The following is a 19,895-nucleotide window of genomic DNA, read 5'->3' on the forward strand; positions in this document are numbered from 1 at the left end:
TATATACAAGAAGATGCTAAATTATCTATTCTATACCAGACAGTTAGAATATCATAATTGGACACAACTTCATTATTTTAGACGAGAAATTTTGGCCAGGGTTGGACAAAGTCCAAAACTCAGGCTTATTGAATTTGTATGGTGATATGTTGTACCTTATTTGTATAATCAATTCCTTCAGTTTTCAACTCAGATATTACACGTACTACATCATAATGTGTGAGATTTTGTCGCTGTATTGAAGACCCATTGGTGGCCATTGTCTGTTTTCCGCTCTTTGGTCAGGATTTGTATCTTTGTCACCTTCCCCATTTCCATTCTCAATTTTGTTGTACACCTGCTTTTATGGAATTGTTTGCAGAATTTTTCAAATTTTTAAGACTTGGTAGATTTTTCCCTTAGACATATCAGACTATTTTGATTTGAGCATCACTGATAAGTCTGATTTAGGTGAAATCTGTCTGGCTGAATCTGGCATTTAAATTGATAAGCCTCAGGTATGCATTGATGAGTTTCTACCCTGCAGAGGAAGACAGTGCTTCATCAGGTGGATCCAGCAATTTTCATTAGAGGGGAACCACTGACTGTCTAATAGGGGGTCTGCAATAGTCATGCTTATCTAAATAATCAACCAATTTTTTCCCACAAAAGGAAAACTATAGGTCACCATATGACTTTCAACAATGACAAAAACCTGGATATCATGTAGTATTTGATACTGTTTCTGTGTTGTAGCAGAATATATTGTCTTACAATTTAATTGAAAATGAATTACTTTCATGACCTATTTAGTGATTTTATTTCTATGAAAATAAATTTGTTTCATAAGGGTACCAGTAGGATCCTCATTAAATCAATACAGATTTTATAAATAATTTAAAATCTACATGGAACCTGTATTAATTCAATACATTATATTTTACCAGATTTTTCTTCATCTTGTTTGAAATAGCAATTAATAAACCTCCCTTGGCAATTACAAACTAGCATTGAATAATTTAAAGTTTCTACTAAATTAATTGTCTTCCCCCTATCAAAATAAATAAAAATCTTGACAGATTTCAGTTGTAAAGGATTAATTGTACTATAAAAAAAAGATTGATAATTTGATATTGTCAACCTTTTGGCATATAGATTTTGTGACTAGATTAAGATTTAATTGGTTTCTCTAAATCAATCTTATTATTTTGAATTTGAACTCCCACAATGGCTACTCTGATGAGTAATGCAAATACTGAAATACATTGAATCAGAAATTAGTTCCGATTTATTTTGGTACAATAATATGTCAGAAAAAACTGAAATAAAATCTATTAAAATAAGCATCCTGGAATATGAATGAAAGGTTGGTCAGATATAGGGTATACATTATTTCAATAATACAGCGAACCAACCACACAAAAAATTAAGACAACTAATGATAAAAATTGATTGTAAGTTATCGTCAGCTGAAATGTTCTTGACTGAAGATCATTTTTTCTCAAACGATTTTTTGTGAAATGAGTCACAGATATGTACATGATATGTCAATCTCAATGTAGGGGGCTCGTTGGCTTAGCCACTCACACAGTCTAACTAGTTCTACCACTGTAATCACTAGAGTTCTACTACTGTAACCACTAGCCGGTCAACAGTGACTCCAACTCAACACTGAGATTGAGTTCTTACCCCCGCTCATCAATATTAATTGAATAGAGTTGTCAGTTTTACTATTGAAGGTCATGGTTTTTCTCCTGGCACTCTTGCTTCCTGTGCAATAAAAACTGACCACCACAAAATAAATCAAATGTGGCACTCAAAAGTGGTGTTAAAACACAATCAATCAATCAATATTAATGTTACCCTGTCCCTCAAATAAGTTTTGATTTAATCTCTAGGCGGCTATTGACTCAAATGACTAATAAAATTGAGAATGGAAATGGGGAACATTTATACCATACAAGAAACCAGTGACATATTTTAAGATTCTGATTTGAAATCTATAATACTAACATAACGAGGTCATTATTTGTCAGCCGTCATGGGGTAAAAACGACAAATCAAAGATTTCAACTTTATATATAGCTGATATAGGACAATGGTATAGATTAAAAATTACACCACTCCAGACCCTTTTGTTTTCCACATAATTAATATTGCCAATAATTAACAAGTTCTGGGTCGAATCCGATACTGATACCAATAGTATATTCACCGGTTACCTATTACCTTATCTGTATGTTCCGCATCTGACAGGAGCACCACCAAACGGTGTATTTAGGATTTTGCTTTATACACGGGTTATAATCACAGAGTTGACACTAAGAAATTCAATCATTGTCACATTGTTCCCTATTGTAGTATTTTAATCAGTAAGACTTTCAAAGATAACAATACGAATACTAAAAATCTGGACTTAAAATAAGGTGTATAGGTACAGTTTTCAATTTGTTAGCGGGCATGACGTAAAACAACGAATCAAAGAATTCAACTTTATTTATAAGTTATAACTATAAATACAGGGCAATGCTGTCAATTAAAAAAGTTGTATATCAAAAAATTATGCAGGACAGTAACTGTATGTACCTGTGATACATAAATTTCTTAGTTCAAACAAAAGTTTGAAATGTTTCAAGAACAAAAGCAAAAAGCAGCACCAATCAGTTTATCATAGAATCTATTTGCATTTGTATCCTTTTGTGCAGATGTAAATTAAATCTGTATAGTTGACCAGAGTGTTGACAAGTCAATTGTCTAATGTCAAAGCATAATAGAAATTATTTGGTTAGTCAGTTTATTAGATTGTAGATTTGTTTCAGAATGTATACAAGCGTAAATAACAATATTTTTCATATCTTAGTTCATTAGCCAGTTTAAGTTGTTTCCAAGAAAGCTTAACGGATAACAATTATGCTCTTTTGTTGCAATAAATTGGGGACAATCTATTCTGGTCCCTGGAGATGTTCAAATTTAGTGGCGGCTCAGTCAACACGACAAGTATATTTTGCATCGCTAATGATTAAATGATCGATTTTTATATGGGTTTGGTGTTCTATATAGCTTGCAGGTTAAAAGGGGTTGATTAGTTTCATCAAACACAGGCAGTATAATGGTGCAGACAAGATGCTAATTTTCTCCGATTAGACCTAATGTTAACACAGTCTGTGTGTTTTTTAAGAGGAGTATATGACGTCAGTTGTTGTCACTAGACTAGTAATTTACTACAAATGCAAAAAAGACACTAATTAAATACTGAAATACTGCACTGAGTCAGTGTAAAGTACAGATCTCAATTTTTCATGGAGAAAGAAGGAGTATTACTGTGTTAGAATTAATAAATCTGTGATTAAGCAAGTCAGATAACTAGTTTTCTTCTTGTGAATATTCAGAATTATTAAGATTACTAGAATTTTCAGAATTATTAAAATTCCTAGGCATTTTATAATTAAATTATAAATTCATTGGGGCTATAATGAATATATCATGATTTCACCAAGGGTTGGCCCTTTATGACAAATATTTTACCCTGAGCAATAGTGAGGGGTAAAATATTGGCATAAAGGGACAACCCGTGGTAAAATCACGATATGTTCAAGCCCCATGAATTATTTCAATTCAAAAAGGACAGATACGGCAATTGCTTGGATAAAGATTGAAAAGTTCATTTTATAATGAACTGAAAAGATCTGAAATGCATATTTGAACATTTGAGTAAAAATTGTCTAAACCTAATGGGAGTGTTGGTTGGCGGGCCTGTGATAAATAAGATAGGCACATGCCGTTAACTCTCTAATAACTGGGGATTCATAATTATACTATTTATTGGTTATTGAATTAGATGAACTTCTTGCCCAAGTTGGGTATAATTAAGTGAATTAATAGCTTAACAATATAAATATGCTATAGTTAGTTTATTTAAAAATTAAGTTTCCATGTATACAATATAGAGCTATACATTTTGTACGAGGAAAACTTTTGGTTTAGACCAAGACTATATTGATATCAATATATGTCCCTAAGTCGTAAATCATAAAATTCTGTATACAGATTTCTTTTTCACCAATGAATCTAATTCATTACATATACATTAACTTACAGATAAAACAAGAAAATCAATCAAGTTTTACATTTTTTTTATTGGTCAATCTGACCAGCTATCACAACATACTTTTAGTCCATTTATTATTCTGAGTTCGGAAACTTATTGAAATAGATTGGTGTATAAATATCTGTTATGGTTTTGTTCAGGTCTCAAACTCTGTCAGGTTGATATCCCTTATCTAGAAAAAGATTTATCTTTTTACAAAGGAAGAATTCTGTCCCAGTAGATTAATTCTACATATGGATCTGTTTGACATTTACAGACGAGATAAAATTAAGAATTTTTTACCACATTTTCATATATATGCCAAATTGCCATGTTGAGAAGTTAATGACATTTAAGATGCAATATTCCGTGTAGGAATCTAACTGGTAACTAATCTTCAAAATCCATATTTTATGTAACTATAATGTTACTAATAATACTACATTTGGCATGAGTTGGACAGACAGAAGTCCTAATCAGTACAATTCTTTAGAGAGTTCTCAAAGTTGATTTCAGTCTGTATTAGGCATCATTCTTTCAGTGCTGTTGTCAGGGGGAGGAGGCATTTGAATTGATGAATATGATTGTGAAAATATGTCTTCTTGGATTTTTGTTAAAGAATTATAAGACTTAGTTAAAAATTTTGACACTGCTTCAAAACAAGTTGAAGAGATGTTTTGCAACTTGGTTAGTGCCAGAATTTTGAAAAAGAAAAAAAATAATTATTTTGTAAAAAATGGGAAGTGAATAAGAAATAACACAATTTAAAGTTGTCAAAAGAATTAAGAATTATAGATTATCGTTGGTCATCTCAACGAGATTGATTTTCTCACTTGAGCTGGGACGGCGAAAGCGAGAAAGGCAATCAAGTTGAGATGAACAATGATAATCTGTTTATCGCTATTTTACCTATGACCACGTTGTCAATTTCATGTCAATTTCGTTAGCAACGCCACATGCCTGCTTAGTTTCTAGCGATAATTTTTCATCTCAAGCGAGTAGCATGATATGAAAATTATCACAAAAAAAGATCAAAGGAAAAATTCACAAAAAAGCGATAATTTGTTTTACCACATTTTCCTATATATGCCATGCCGTGTTGAGAAGGTAATGACATTTAAGATGCAATATTCCATGTAGGAATCTTAGTGGTATTTAACCTTCAAAATCCATATTTTATGTAACTAATGTTACTAATAATACTACATTTGGCATGAGTTGGACAGACAGTCAAATGACAGTAGTCCTGAATCATTAGAATTCTTTAGAGAGTTCTCAAAGTTGATTTCAGTCTGTATAGGCATGATTCTTTCAGTGCTGTTGTCAGGGGGAGGAAGCATTTGAATATTACATTGTATTATGAAAGTAAAAATATACATTCTTGGATTGAATAATTATAAAAAATTTTAGACACTGCTTCAATACAAGTTGGAGAGAGGTTTTGCAACTTGGTGAGTGTAAAAATTTTGAAAAAAAAAAAAAAAAAAATATATTTTTATTTTCTAAAAAGGGGAAGTAAATGAGATTACACTTTGAAGTTGTAAAAAAAAAAAATACAACAAATATTTTTTATTGACAAAAGGAAGATTGCTCCTTAGTTTCAAAATAACAAACTTTTTAAAAGACCTTTATTAATTGATAATATTATATATATAAGGAAACTCAATAAACCGAAAAAAAATGAAAGGTCCATGTTCTTGTTTTTGAAAATTATTATAATCAATTGAAAATTTGGTGGGAAATTTTTCTGAAGATTTTTTATACATAATGATATTGACAACTTTTTCTTGTAAAAACTACTGAAATCATAACACATCTCCACCTTTTTTATAAACTTAAATGTATAGGTGTTGGAACAAAATTTTATGACATTATAAAATGTATGTATGAAAACACAGAAACTTGTGTAAAAATAGACCAACACAGGACAAACCTTTTTAAATCAAATATAGGAGTAAGACAAGGGGATAATCTCAGTCCCTGTCTCTTTAATATATATTTAAATGATTTGCCAACCTATTTTGACCAAACATGTGACCCAATCCCATTAAATACACATCCCTTAAATATTTTAATGTATGCTGATGATGTAGTTCTTTTATCATCATCAGAGCAAGGACTTCAAAATTGTGTTAACAAATTAAATAAATTTACAGTTGATTATAAAATGACAGTTAACACAAAAAAGACCAAGGTTCTTGTATTTAACAAATCAGGAAGACTTAAAAATATTAAAATATCATTAGGAAACCAGACTTTAGAATGTGTACAGAACTACACATACTTAGGTATAAATTTTTCATCATCTGGGAGTTTCCAAATAGCAAAGAAAGAACTTTATAACAAAGGAATGAAAGCATATTTCAAATTAAGGAAGACCTTTTCAGTGGAAAGCCCAAAACCTAGTACTTTATTACACATCTATAACCATACAATCCGACCAATCTTGTTGTATGGATCTGAAATTTGGGGTTATATACCACATAAGAAACAAATACATTTGGATAACTTTATATCAAAAGAAACTGATTATCTTGTACTAGAGAAAATTCATACTAAGCTTTGTAAATTTTCACTTGGAGTAAATATAAAAACATCAAATATGGCATGTAGAGGAGAACTAGGTTCACTCCCTACACTGTACTATGTAATAATGAATATGGTAAAATATTGGATCCATCTTATGAAAGATATTGAACCTTCAAATATTATTCTAAGGGAAGCCATAAATCTATCTCATTCTATGGACAAACATAACCAGGAATCTTGGATAGGAAGCATTAAACATATATTTAAATTTCTAGACTTAGAATATCTATTTGTTAACCAGTCAAACTTTAAACAAAACCATATTCTAAAAAAAGTAAAAACATCTTTAACTATTAAATTTAAAGAAAGCTGGTTAGCTAGTTTAGAAAACAATTCTGGGAAGTGTACTAATTTACAATCTGGCAATAAATTAAGAACTTACAGAAAATTTAAAAATATTTTTATGTTTGAACCATATTTAAAAATGAATTCAAAAAAAGATAGGCAAATAATCACAAGATTTAGAACTAGCTGTCATGATCTTGAAATCGAAAGAGGGAGGTATATTGGAATTAAAGCTGAAGACAGAAAGTGTAAGCTATGTAAGAATGCAGTTGAAGACGAACTACATTTTCTTTTAAAATGTCCTGTTCTAAAAGATACTCGATCTCAACATCTATCTAATTTAAATTCAAAATTCAAAAATTTTTCAAGATTATCTGATGAAATGAAATTTGTTTGGATTCTTTCATCTGAAGATTTGTTTGTTACTTCAAACTTATCTAATTTATTGCACTCCCTTTTTGAAGAACGAAAGAAAATTATAGAAAATATTGTCGTTTGAAATAAAAAAAAAAAAATAGAAGAAAAATATATATAGATATATATATATAGGAAATAAAATTGATCAGGAGTTGTCTCCCATACACCTAGAACTATAAAGATTTATGTAATTTCTCCAGGTCACAGTGGCACCCATAACAACTATGTTGTCAATTACTTGGTTTATATCAGGTTAATTAGTGTAAATGTGTATTCATGTGGTTTTTTTGTTTTTGTTTAAATGTACTTTAATCATTCTAATCATTTTCTGTGCTTTATTTTGTAATTCATTTGATTGTATAGCTCAAATTTTGGGCACCATGATTGGTAAATAAAATTATCTTATCTTATCTTATCTAACAATGATTTTACAAGATTTTCAAAAATGCCTTTTAAACTACATTGTATACGTATGTTATAAAATCATGTAAAGAAGAGAAGGGGTAAGCTGGAAAATATTTTATTACCTCTGTAGTGTATGGATAGAGGGTTCCGAAAATCTACCTAATTAATTCATAAACAAGAGTAGCGAAATCCTTAAGTTTATAAATCATGACGTATTGTGTAATAGTTGATTTGGAACTTGACATTTCAGAAAGCAATATAGCAATTTCATATGTTATGATATGGCGATCACATTTGTCATATGTGCTGTGTTATACAGATGTCTTAAAAAAATTATAATTTCAATTTCCACTAACATTCATATACTGTAAATTCAGAAATTAATGCGAGGTTTTTATTATTGCGAAAAATGCGACAGAGTTGTAAATGCGCAATAATTTAAACTCGCATTTTGAAATATTTTATATGAATTAGACAGGATTTTTCTTTAAATCGTAAAAATTAGAATCGCATTTAAGTCTAGAATGACAAAATCACAATAATATCTGAATTTACAGTTTATTATCGACTCCTAGGAGTCGATATTAAGAATTGAACGATGGACAGTCAGAGTGTGAATTTTTCTTGCTACCTGTTTGGAAGATATTACGAGACGTGAATAATCAAAGTTTATTGATTGGTTAGGACAATCCAAACCTAGTAAATGTCCTTCAATCCCATAGAGTATCGGATTTGTCCTCTCTATTTTAGCAATTAGATTTTGCCTGGTCATTAATCATGCATATTCATGATATTGGTACACAGGTAACTTTTATCTATAAATAGTCGAATCTTCTGGAGTTTCGTAAACAACAACGTTAAACGATATATACTACTTCATAACGTGTGACCTCACGTGTGTGGTAAAATTTGTTGATTGATGCATGTGGCTATTCTAGTAAATGAATAAATCTACAAAGCCAGAGCACTTTCCATTTTCATCAGCTAAGAGTCAACTTAGCCCTTTTTGAAAGGCTAATGCTTGTGATAACTTTAAGTCTGTATCCCATGAGAAATTGAGACTGCCTATATATAAAGTCACAAAAACTAAAGTTAAGGCTCAAGTTTATGGTTCAATATGTCACAGTTTTCTAGAAATTATATCACAAATTAGAATTAAAACGACTTCTGACAATAGATCTATTCTGAAATGCCAATACTTTTCTTTTATTTATACTGTGCAATATCCTTGTAATGATTTTTATCTGTGTCTGTGTCCTCACAAAGTCATAAATGAGGTTAATGTCTGCATGCAGAATGTGAAGAAAACTGCAGTGTTCAAGATGGTACAATGCCATTAATGAATGGATTATCTTTTCTAAAATTGGGTGAAAAAGTCCACTTATAATTATTTTTTTCTCATTTTTTAGCTGACCTCATGAACTTTTTTTTTAACCATTTTTACTTTTTTCTTTTCAGGATTAAAAGAAAAGTAAAAATCATTACAACTTTACTATGAATATAGGGATTTAAAGTGTGTGAATTATTTTTGAAGATGTAAGAAAAATGGCGGAATGCGCTAGCATTCCTTCAGATTCTGACAATGAGGAAGACTTACTCGACAAGTTATCCAACTTCTCCATAAAGAAACAGACATCTTACAGGTAATTTTGCACCTTATATTGATGACAGATTGGTCGTAATGAAGTAGTTAGCACATCAGAATACTATAACAAAGGTTCCTGATTTGATCCCCATTCAGGGGAGAAAATTTCTTGGACTGAATTTTCTTTTTGGCTCTCTCTTGACACCATTTTGAGAGTATGGTCTTGAGAAATGATGACAGTCCTTTGGAAGGGTATGATAAATGGCCGACTGTTTTAAGAGAGAGCCACATCTCTTACAGACACCCTTGTAGATTTTGAAAAAAGAGCAGGTTAATGCCACTTCAAGGCAGCACTCTCAGCATTGCACCTGCAAAGTGAAAAGGGATTAATATAAGTTGCAATAACTTGTTTCCCAATCTTCTATAAATAAATATGTTTAAACTAAGGGTCTCACTTCAATCAGATCTAAAAGTTTTGCTGGCATTATTTGCATAAATTGTCAGAGAAACTGCTTATGCAATAGGTCAGCTTTTACAGAATTTCTCTATTTGCTCCTATTGGGTTCTGTTAGCTAGTATATGACTATGTTGATTTGATACTTTGGTGTTCAAAAACACAAGTTAACATTTATAATACGTCAAAGACAATAACAGAAAAAAAGTTCACAGGAAAAATGATTTGGTCAGAATATTTGTTTATCACAGTTTGATACTGAGTATTGACATTAAAATAATAAGATGTGACAACATCACTATTGAATGAAACAACTCGCACCCAGAGACACAATGACATAAAATTTAAACATATTTATTGATAGTGGATTTGGAAACAAGTTTTGCAACTTATATTTATCCCTTTCTACTTTGCGGATGCCAGTGCTGCCTCGTAGCGACATTAGCCTGCTCTTTTTCGAAATCTAAAAGGGTGTCTTTTACGTGCAAGAGATATACTCTCTCTTAACACAGGTCAGCCATTTATCGTCCCCTTCCAACGGACTATTATTGTTTCCTCAAGACCATACTCGCAAATGGTGTCAAGGGAGAGCCAAAAATTCAGTCCCTGAAAATTGACACAATGACGTAGAAGTGAACAACTATAGATCACCATACAGCCTTCAACAATGAGTAAAATTGATACTGCATAGTAAGCTAAGCAAAGTTTGAGAATTGACAAATGTAATGCACTTCAATTAAGAAATCTAATAGCCTGATCTAAGTACAAGACAATAAATAAATATGATATATCGTAACAAACAACAACCACTGAATTATGCAGGTTTCTGACTGAAGACAGACACATACAGAATGTGGTGGGGTTAATCATGTTTGCTGGGCAATGCTGGCGCCAAACCCTCTCCTAAATTGGGAGTATTTGTGTAACAGTACAGTATAAGAACACACTATAAAAATCATATGAAAAGGGCTAAACTAATCAGATTGATACAAAGGTTAAAATCACGCTAACAAAAACACAAAAGACACAAAATACAGACCTGAGAGAACTCACAGTTACTGAATGCTAGTTAAAAGCCAATAACACCTAGTGAAAAATCATTTTTTAGACTTAAATATCATCTTTACACATCCAACATCCAATGGATTTAGTGTAAAGACATCATTAACAGATACTAGTTTCAGATGGAATAGAAAAAATATTTGAGCCTTTTTATTTTATGACAGCAGGGGGTTTATATTTTTATATGGCCACAAATTATTTTTTGGGTCGTATAATGGTATGTCGTCGTCTGCGTCGAAGACGCATTTAGTTTCCGGACAATAACTTTAGATTTAGGGAATGGATCTCTTTAAACTTTTACCAGAAGGTTAAATACCACTAAAAGAAGGTTGAGATTGATTTTGGGGGTTATGGTCCCTATAGTTGGGGAATTGGGGGGCCAAAAAAGGGGCCCAAAATAAGCATTTTTGTAGTTTTCAAACAATAACTTGTGTTTAAGTGGATGAATCTCTCTGAAATTATACAACAAGTTTCCATACCATTAAGGGATGGTTAGTAATAACTTTAGGTGGCTATTGCTCAAAATGTTTTGGAATTGGGGGCAAAAAAAGGGAGGAAACACAGTTTTTCTGGTCAGTGGACAATTAAGACAATTATAAAGCAGTGTAAGGGAGGTAATTAAAAAACAGTTAACACACAATGTTTGGTATGTTCGGATTTACCTCCGTTACACTACTTGTAAATAATGTATAAAGAAATGTCAGGTTTTGGACTTATTGCAAAAAAAAGGGGGGTGGTAATATAGTTTTCAATTTTTTTTTCCAAGTTTCTCAAATTCCATATTCATTCCATATCTCTTGTCAATCATTGTTTATTTTTGTATTTTTCATTGCTTTCGGCGGCCATTTAATATTTTAGTGTAAACTACTGGTCAGAACCGGACCAGATATGACAAAAATCTGTATTTTACGATAATAACGACATTTGCACAAATGGCACAGTAGACAGAAAACAATGATACCTAAAGAGAAAACTAAGCAATAACAGACTTTTTGTTAGATAACTTTGTTAAGATTATATATCATTTTGATAAAAAGAAACAACTGGGAATGATTCATTGAATACCATGAACCAATATATTTCATAGACATGATAAAGATTTTTTTTTTAACTGGGTAGGTAGGGTAACTGGAACCACACATATATTTTTATTTGGCCCAAGAGGAAAAAATAATTCTGGAACTATAAATGAATATAGAAAACATAAACTGAGAATACTGTTATCATGGTTATAGTTTAATTATATTGTCAGTCATGAATTCAACAATATTGACACAAAGAATAGGGTTGACAAGAATATTTTATTCACCAAATAAGGACCTATAGCATACAAATAATATAATAAATTTTGTAATAAACAATAATGCTTATATCATAATGGAAATAGAGCATTGCCACGATGCGAAAAATTACATTGAAAAAATACATTTTTTTTACGCCAAATGTGATGCTATTCAAAATTTCTGGGGAGAACACTGGTGTCCATACTTGCCCCAACTGTTTAGGGTTGACCTCGGTGGTCATATAAAGCTGAGTCCTGGGGAGCACCCGATTTTTACCTTGGTATGAAATATGATCTATATATGGCCCAGAATACTGTGCTTTCTTAATGACATGTTGGAAATTATCAATTTTTTTCTGTAAAATCTGTTACACAACCCTATTATTTTAGTTGTTATAAAATATCAGATATTTGTTGTTTTAAAACTGAATAATTAATGCTTTCATGACTCTTTAATGTCAATCATATTTTTAACATTCTGAAAATTCATATAAATATCACAATATGGAAAACCATTCAGTTATAATGTCAAATGCAACCCAATAAATCAATTATCAGATTTTCATCACATTAAATGATAAGGATTAAACCTGATAATCTATACTTATTAACTCTTTCGCCCCCAAGAGGTTTCTGGAAAATCAGGCATTTTTGAAAATTTGCAATCATATGCAAATTATATGCAAATTAGCAGACTCTTGATGCTGTAACTGATGCTTATCTATTAAACTATATATTGCGATTTGGGGTTGGATGGCATGGCTTGGGGTGGGGTGGGAGGTGAAAGATTTTCTCGTGGGTTTGAACCCACCCCCACTGAAAAATGGTCATTTTCCGTCTATTTTCCGATTTTAAAACGACCTTGAGAGGTAAACATTGACCAGACTGTGTTTCTTTGTCATTCAAGTATTACCCTATAGTTACTGCAGTCCATTCATGCTAACTGGGAGTATATGGGACTTAAGTGTCTTGCTGGCAAATTATTATTGTTAAGTCAGGTCTGCCTAAATGTTGGTTTATACAGATTTTTGACAAAACGGTGACCTAAATTTTACAGACTAGTTTCTTATTGGCCATATTATACCGCTTTGTGTTCCTATATCACCTATGCATGCATTCACAATAATATTTTATACCTACAATGACTACAAAAGATGCCCACCCCCACTTGATTTTAGCTACTTTTCACATTTTTCCGATTTTGAACTCTTAAACAGGTTTCAAAGTGCTATATTTTCATAAACTGACGTCTGAGAAGTGTTTATGGACCATGAACTGCTTGGTTGAAGTCCCTGCTATCATGACAGGTCAGGTGGGGGCAGTTCAAAAAAAGTATGGAGGGTCATACGGGCCATCAAAGAATGGTTGTCGCCATCACGCCTACAGGTGGGATTGGGGGTTAAAGGGTTAAAGGTTAAGTCATGAGAGATTTTTTTTTTAATTGATGGAGGTTTTTACAACAATGTCTTTTTGTTAAATGTTTGATTTTTTTGTGTTGAATTGAATTTAACATATCATAGTGGGGGGGGGGGGGCCTTTGTTTAAACAATATCTGATCATTGGTAATGTAAGAGGTGGTTGAGCTTAGGGATGGGCCTAAAATAAGGGGGGAAAGGACCTTTATTGGGACTTCAGGATCGTGTTTTTAAGCTTGGGATTTCGGGATTGACCCATTCGGGATCTGGGAATTCTTTTTTCTAATTTTGGGATTTAAATTTATTTAAATTTGGGACCTCAGGATTTCGGTTTTTTAAGCCCAGGATTTTGGGATCAGGACCCCTCCGACACTCCTCTAAAATGGAATGTTTTTCAAAATTAAAAATATCCTATTAGGATTCAATGTTCATTCAATAGTATTAAAGGAGAAAAAAAAATTGTGTGAAATTATTTAGTGAAAGAAAAAGATTTGATGGTTTAATTACTCTGCATTTTATTGCAGCAAAGTATAATTGCCAAGAGGTCAATATACCAGGGAATAATACACCTAATATAACTTATAATTCACACTCCTGTTAAAATAGTCTAATTAGGTTAAATTGGTAATGTTGGATTTGAATTGAATCAAGCTTTCCTGGCTGGAAAAGGAAATTCCAATTAGGACAGAAATAATGTACAAGGATCTATATTGGATAGTGTGATATTACAGATTAATGTAGGTATTGAGTGGTAATTAATGGAATCAATTTACAAATGTCCAAGCTAATACATATCAACCAATATAAGATGCTGTATCTACGACTTTTGAGATGCAAAATCTTGCACAACTAATGCATCTGTCAATCTCTGCAAACAGAGCTAATATTGTGTTCATTGTGCAAGTATCAATTATTTATTGCATTTAAGTTTAAAAAAAGTATGTGTTTTTTTAAGCCACAAATACCAAAACACCAAGCAAAATAACCACAGCGAAAAACAATTAAGAGCAAACAAACACTGGAAGCAGTTGAACACAGCATGATCATTGAGTCAATCGAATAATAAGAGATATTTTGAGCTGAATACAGCAGTTCAAGGGCAGTTAATGATAAGTGGAGCCTTTTCTGCTCATACAAAGACTGAAACTGTATATTAACCCCTTACCTTCAAGAGGGTCATAAAAATTTGAAGTATGATAAACAATGCCAATTGAAATTTGGATTTGTTGTTTTTGAGCACATTATTTTGTATTTGCAAGCTCTGAATAAAGGTTTATGACCTCCCTGGTTTTATGTGGTACTGTAATTTCATGAGGGTCACAAAAGACAAGACAAATTAGTCCAGTAGAAACTACAATGTATTTGATTATCCATGAAATTCTATTGCCAATTGGAATAGCAAGAAGAGTTGTAATGAAATATATTACTTAATATTTTAATTTCCTGTTTTTCCTGTTTGATGGTAACACTAAACTTGCATTAAAACTTGTTTATTTCATTTTGCTTTATCTGTATGACTTCAACAATAGCCCTGCGCTATCTGAGTCTGATTATCTCATCCAATTAATTTCCTGATAAAATAGAAGCTTCAATATGACAATGCTTCCTCCACATGCTTAAGGATCTGTTGTTAGTATTCTTTTGTGGTAGCAATTGGTAGAATGTGTCATTGAAGTCACATTTCTATATGTTTATTTCAAAGATGGACGTTGGGATCTATAATTCTATAAATTTGTGAGTATAATATAAAGTTCTGTAAAATGGAAAGACTTTTTCTTCATTTTGAATTGTTTTTTTCTAGAAAATTGTATATATCAGTGATACAGGGAGTTACACTTGTATTCGCTTTGAGTTTTGAACTTTTAGTCTTCTCAGCATTGAATGTCCATATGGGATCAAATTGTTGATTTTTTCAAGATAATATTCAGGGGCCAATCCATCTATTTTATAAAGGGTGTGTGTGTGTTCTCAACCTAGGAGAAAGGGGTGTTCAAAGTACCGGTATTTATATCCAATATCTATTGTCAAAAACAAAAGGGGTGTTCCATCCCCAGAACCCTCCCCTTTGATTTGCCACTGGTATTGTCCATACAGCAAACAACAATTAGATAATCAATGAGATAATATCTAGTTTTATTCTTCACTTAACTATGCATTCCTTACATATTGTTGTGGGATTTACTAGGTTTTTGAAAATCACATTCCATACACTTTTGATATTAAGAAGTGGACTAGTAAAAACTGACTTACTTAAAATATCTTGCATTAAAAATCAGTACAGAAACGGCACTGAATTCTATAGTAACTATCTCAAAGACCACTGTTATGCAAACGGAAAGATAGGCTAGCTAGTTTATCAGGTTTTCCCACCAGTTTCGTCCGAAATTAACTGTATCTGAGGTATCAAGTCAGGATTATGACATTTGTTTTTCAGTCATTCTTTTAGTTATTATAGACTCATGATTTTGGTTTTTTTCAGGTTTAATGGATACCCCCCTTTTTGGAATAACCTTGGAATTACCTTTGAATCCTTATATTTTATTAATACATTTATAGATAACAAAAACACAAGTTCAAACAATTGACAAATATAACAAATAATGCTAAGACTTAATCAAAGATTGCTGACAGCGACTGATGGCAAACATGACCTGCAAGACCTTAACCTGAACCTTCTGATATGAATTCATGCAGGCCTACAGGCTTAATATCATTCACTGTACTTCAGATAAGATTTCCTACAACAAAGTTATAAATAGTACAGGAAACTTCATCTTGTGTAAACCTGTACAGATTGTCAACACAGAAAAACAAAAGGAAAATGACTTTTGTGTTTGTTTCCTAGTCAGATGGACAGTAAATGTTTTATTGGCAATCAATAACTGTTATCAATATGTATATTAAGCAAAAAAAAAATCCCCAAAAACCAAAGATTGTAAAATTATTTCCTCTGACAGTTTGTTAGCTGAAATATCATGTACTATATGAATCTGGAGAAATTTAAACAAATACACATTCTAAAAAGTAATACATGTACTGTCTGAAAATTATAAAAACAAATACAATATTCTGGTGTACATAGCTTTATTTCTATTTTTTTTTTATTTTCCTCCGATTTTATTTTGTGATAAAAGTTCCATGTCATTCGTTCTGGATATTGTTTTTTTTTCCTCATGGTCCTATATGTCATTGGTTTGAATAAGAAATCAGCCATTAACAGGTTATCAGTGGTCATACAAACTAGAGGTTGTTTCTTGTCTACATCTAATTATCTCAAGGGACAGTGATATTGTTTGCCTTAAATTACCAGAGAATAAAGGCTTTTTCCCCTGGTGAAAAATCCCAATTTGAAAAAAAAATGGCTTAAAATTATTCCCAAAAAGACAACATTTTTCCCAAACAGTGCAGTCTCAGTAGTAATTGTGCATGAATTCAAACTGAAAAACACTCATTTAAACATTTTTCTTGCCTAAAATGACTATATGTACAGATTTGACTGTCTATTCATGTCTCATCACTGACAATAAGGGTTTTTATTTCAAATGAGGGTTTACCTCTTGAAAGAGGGTCCTCAAATTGAAGTTCCAGTCAAATTCATGATTTATTATAAATTTCCCAATTTGATAAAAATGACGCATATTTTCCCAATAAAAAAGGGTATCTAGGTAGTTTTGAAAAAAGTCAACAATATCACTGCAGGGATGTGTCTCCTTTCTATGAAATTATAGCTGAGAAACACCATCTTGTTTAAAATACCATCATGAATAGAGGGGGCCTCCTCTTAGGCAGTCAGTGGGCCCCCTCCTAATAAAATTTCTGGATCTGCCACTGAAGTGAGCAATCTGTGGATCAGGTTGTCAACAGTTTAACTGACAATTTAATTTTGCAGATGGTTTAAAAAATTGGGCAAATTGTTCTGATACAATTATATTTCTTATCCAGAAAGCTGAGTGTTCCTAACAGCAGGGGTAATATTGTTCAAAATATGATCAAGTCTATGAACACTTATATCTGAAATAGCTTCAAGAGCCAAACAAACACAGAAAGCAACTAATAACAAAATTACTATGTTCAAATGCATATGGCATTTAGATTATGTAATAAATCACAATTGAGACGTTTTTTTCATGCAATTAGTGAAAATTGACTTGCGTTTTCGATTTTTGACTGCAACATTTATTTTTAGCATTTGTGAGAGAATACCATGTGTTGATTAGATTAAGTGAAAAGAACATCATTGACAATATGTCACTTAATTAGACAATAACTCATTTTGAAAAATATACTGAGATGAAATATTAAGAAGGTGAAACATAGCTTTACAATATGATGATTGAATAAAAATTTACAGCTAATTTCTTAATGCTTGTAGAGTAAAACTTTGGTTGTCTTGCTTGCTTTGTTTGTATAAATGTTTATTCAAGCTTTATAATTAATTGTAATTAAGATTGACATCTGTAAACAATATATATACCGGTAGGCATAGTTAAACCTGTATATATTTATATTTTAATTCAATAGAATTATCCTAATATAATTATAAGAACAATACACAAACAAAGCAAGCAAGCTAACCAAAGTCTTGCTCTACAAGCATTAGGAAATTAGCTGTAAAACCAATGGATTTCAATCTCTTATTGAACAACAGGTATCTGTTGATTTGGACAAGTCATGTTATGTGATGCAATCAAGGAAAGTGATCATTTCAATGCGTTTTAATGTTCTAAAAAGTCTAGCACTAAAGATTTTTAAGTGAGCATCAGGAATTAAAATGATTTATCATTAGTGGATGGTGCACAATGGCCATTATGAGAAGTAACAGTTGTTATCTTTCAGTTGCTGTTAAATATATATCATATTGCCTTCAAACACTCACGTCAGAAAATCAGAAAATGTAGTTGGTTGTCCAATTTCATAAGAAGTAAAATCTTTCCAATGAAATATCTTCAAAAGTCGTCAGTATTGACTGGTAAAGGGTATAATATTTCTAACAGATATTTTGAGTCTTTGATTTGTTGTTTGAAGCCTTAAACCAATCCAATGATAGTCTTTGGTAAGATGGTATGTTTGTGGTGCCTTGATCATTGATTACAACTATGGTCATATTCTGGATTTTCTGATTATAAAATAGTAATTGCTAAAGGATTTCAAAAGTGCCTCTGAAGCAGTACCTAATTAGACTTGATAATGATATATACAGTAGTACATGTAAATGAAATGAAAATTGTGTAAGTTTTAACCCCTTCAATTGCAAGCCCTCCAATCGAGTTTTCATTTTTTGTTTCCCTATGTAAAAAAAAAATATATAAATATCTTGTTGCTTGAGCTTAATAATTGTGTTGTGAAAGGGTGGCATTCCTTGCAAGGACTTTTGTGCTGTGAAGTGTCAAACAGTTAAAAGATTTCATGAACTGTATTATATATATATTCAGATACATTTGTACTTCGAAATGTCAGTTACTCAGGTAATAAGTTGTCCTTGCAAGTAGAGACACACCACTGACTAGCAGCAGTCTGCAGCTGTTAATCAACAAGTGCTTTCAAATTATTTTTTTGAAAACATTATTTAAAACACGGTATTATTTGAATCTGGAATAATTTTGAATTCTGGAAAATTGATTATAAATGTATGGTGAAAACTAACCCAACTAAATAGGGTTAGCCATGCACATGTGGCTAAGGTTAATTTTACTTTCATTATCATTTCAGTATGAACTAACTACCACCCTTAGCCATGTATGCATGGCTAATCCTATTTAGTTGGATTAGTTTTCATCATAATTTCTCATCAATTTTCCAGAATTCAAAATTATTCCAGATTCAAATAATTCCTTCTTTTAAGATTATTCTCTGAGTGCAGATGTGTCAATATAGGACATGTGGGAACTTTTAAAAGGTCACTAATAAACCCTTCAAAATTGACACTGTCCAGTTAAAAGGATTTAACATAGCAAATAACACAGGAAACGGGTAAAAACAGGAAGACACTTTTCACAATTAACCTCAGATTCAGTCAGAAAAAAAAAAAAGGACAGACCAATTTGAGAATTATTACAAGATTTACAGAGCTTGTACACACCGTAGACAGAAAGAAAGAGATCTACGAGATAATTTTACCCACCCACTGATATGTACCGATATTTATACTGACAGTACCTTAGGGATATCTTGACCAGACTACTTATAGAAACTATTATTTGAAAATTATAAATGTATACAAAGGATCAAATCAGCAGTAATTGCCGAGTTTTGATATGATTTGCATGTTATTCATTTTCATCTTTCATATAAGTACACCCACCACGACTAGAATATCATGAAATATTAAAGAGTCA

The 19,895-nt window shown here is 31.6% G+C and overlaps 2 protein-coding genes across 7 annotated transcripts in view; one reads left to right on the forward strand and one right to left on the reverse strand.

Moving 5' to 3' along the window:
• Positions 1–19,895, reverse strand: part of LOC143047613 (glutamate [NMDA] receptor subunit 1-like) — a 162,827-nt gene that overhangs the window by 106,144 nt on the left and 36,788 nt on the right. The gene's annotated exons all lie outside the window — the stretch shown is intronic.
• LOC143047612 (diacylglycerol kinase zeta-like) overlaps positions 1–19,895 on the forward strand; it is a 198,552-nt gene that overhangs the window by 34,296 nt on the left and 144,361 nt on the right. For 4 of the 5 annotated variants that reach the window (XM_076220766.1, XM_076220768.1, XM_076220767.1 and 1 more), the window contains exon 2: positions 9,221–9,405. In XM_076220766.1, coding sequence (XP_076076881.1) covers positions 9,308–9,405 — 98 coding nt within the window. In that variant the 5' untranslated portion in view covers positions 9,221–9,307. Of the gene's footprint in view, positions 1–9,220; positions 9,406–19,895 lie in introns of those variants that run through there. The other variant, XM_076220772.1, reaches the window with a different exon arrangement.

This window comes from Mytilus galloprovincialis, chromosome 10 (assembly GCF_965363235.1).
Source record: "Mytilus galloprovincialis chromosome 10, xbMytGall1.hap1.1, whole genome shotgun sequence".
Classification (NCBI taxonomy): domain Eukaryota; kingdom Metazoa; phylum Mollusca; class Bivalvia; order Mytilida; family Mytilidae; genus Mytilus; species Mytilus galloprovincialis.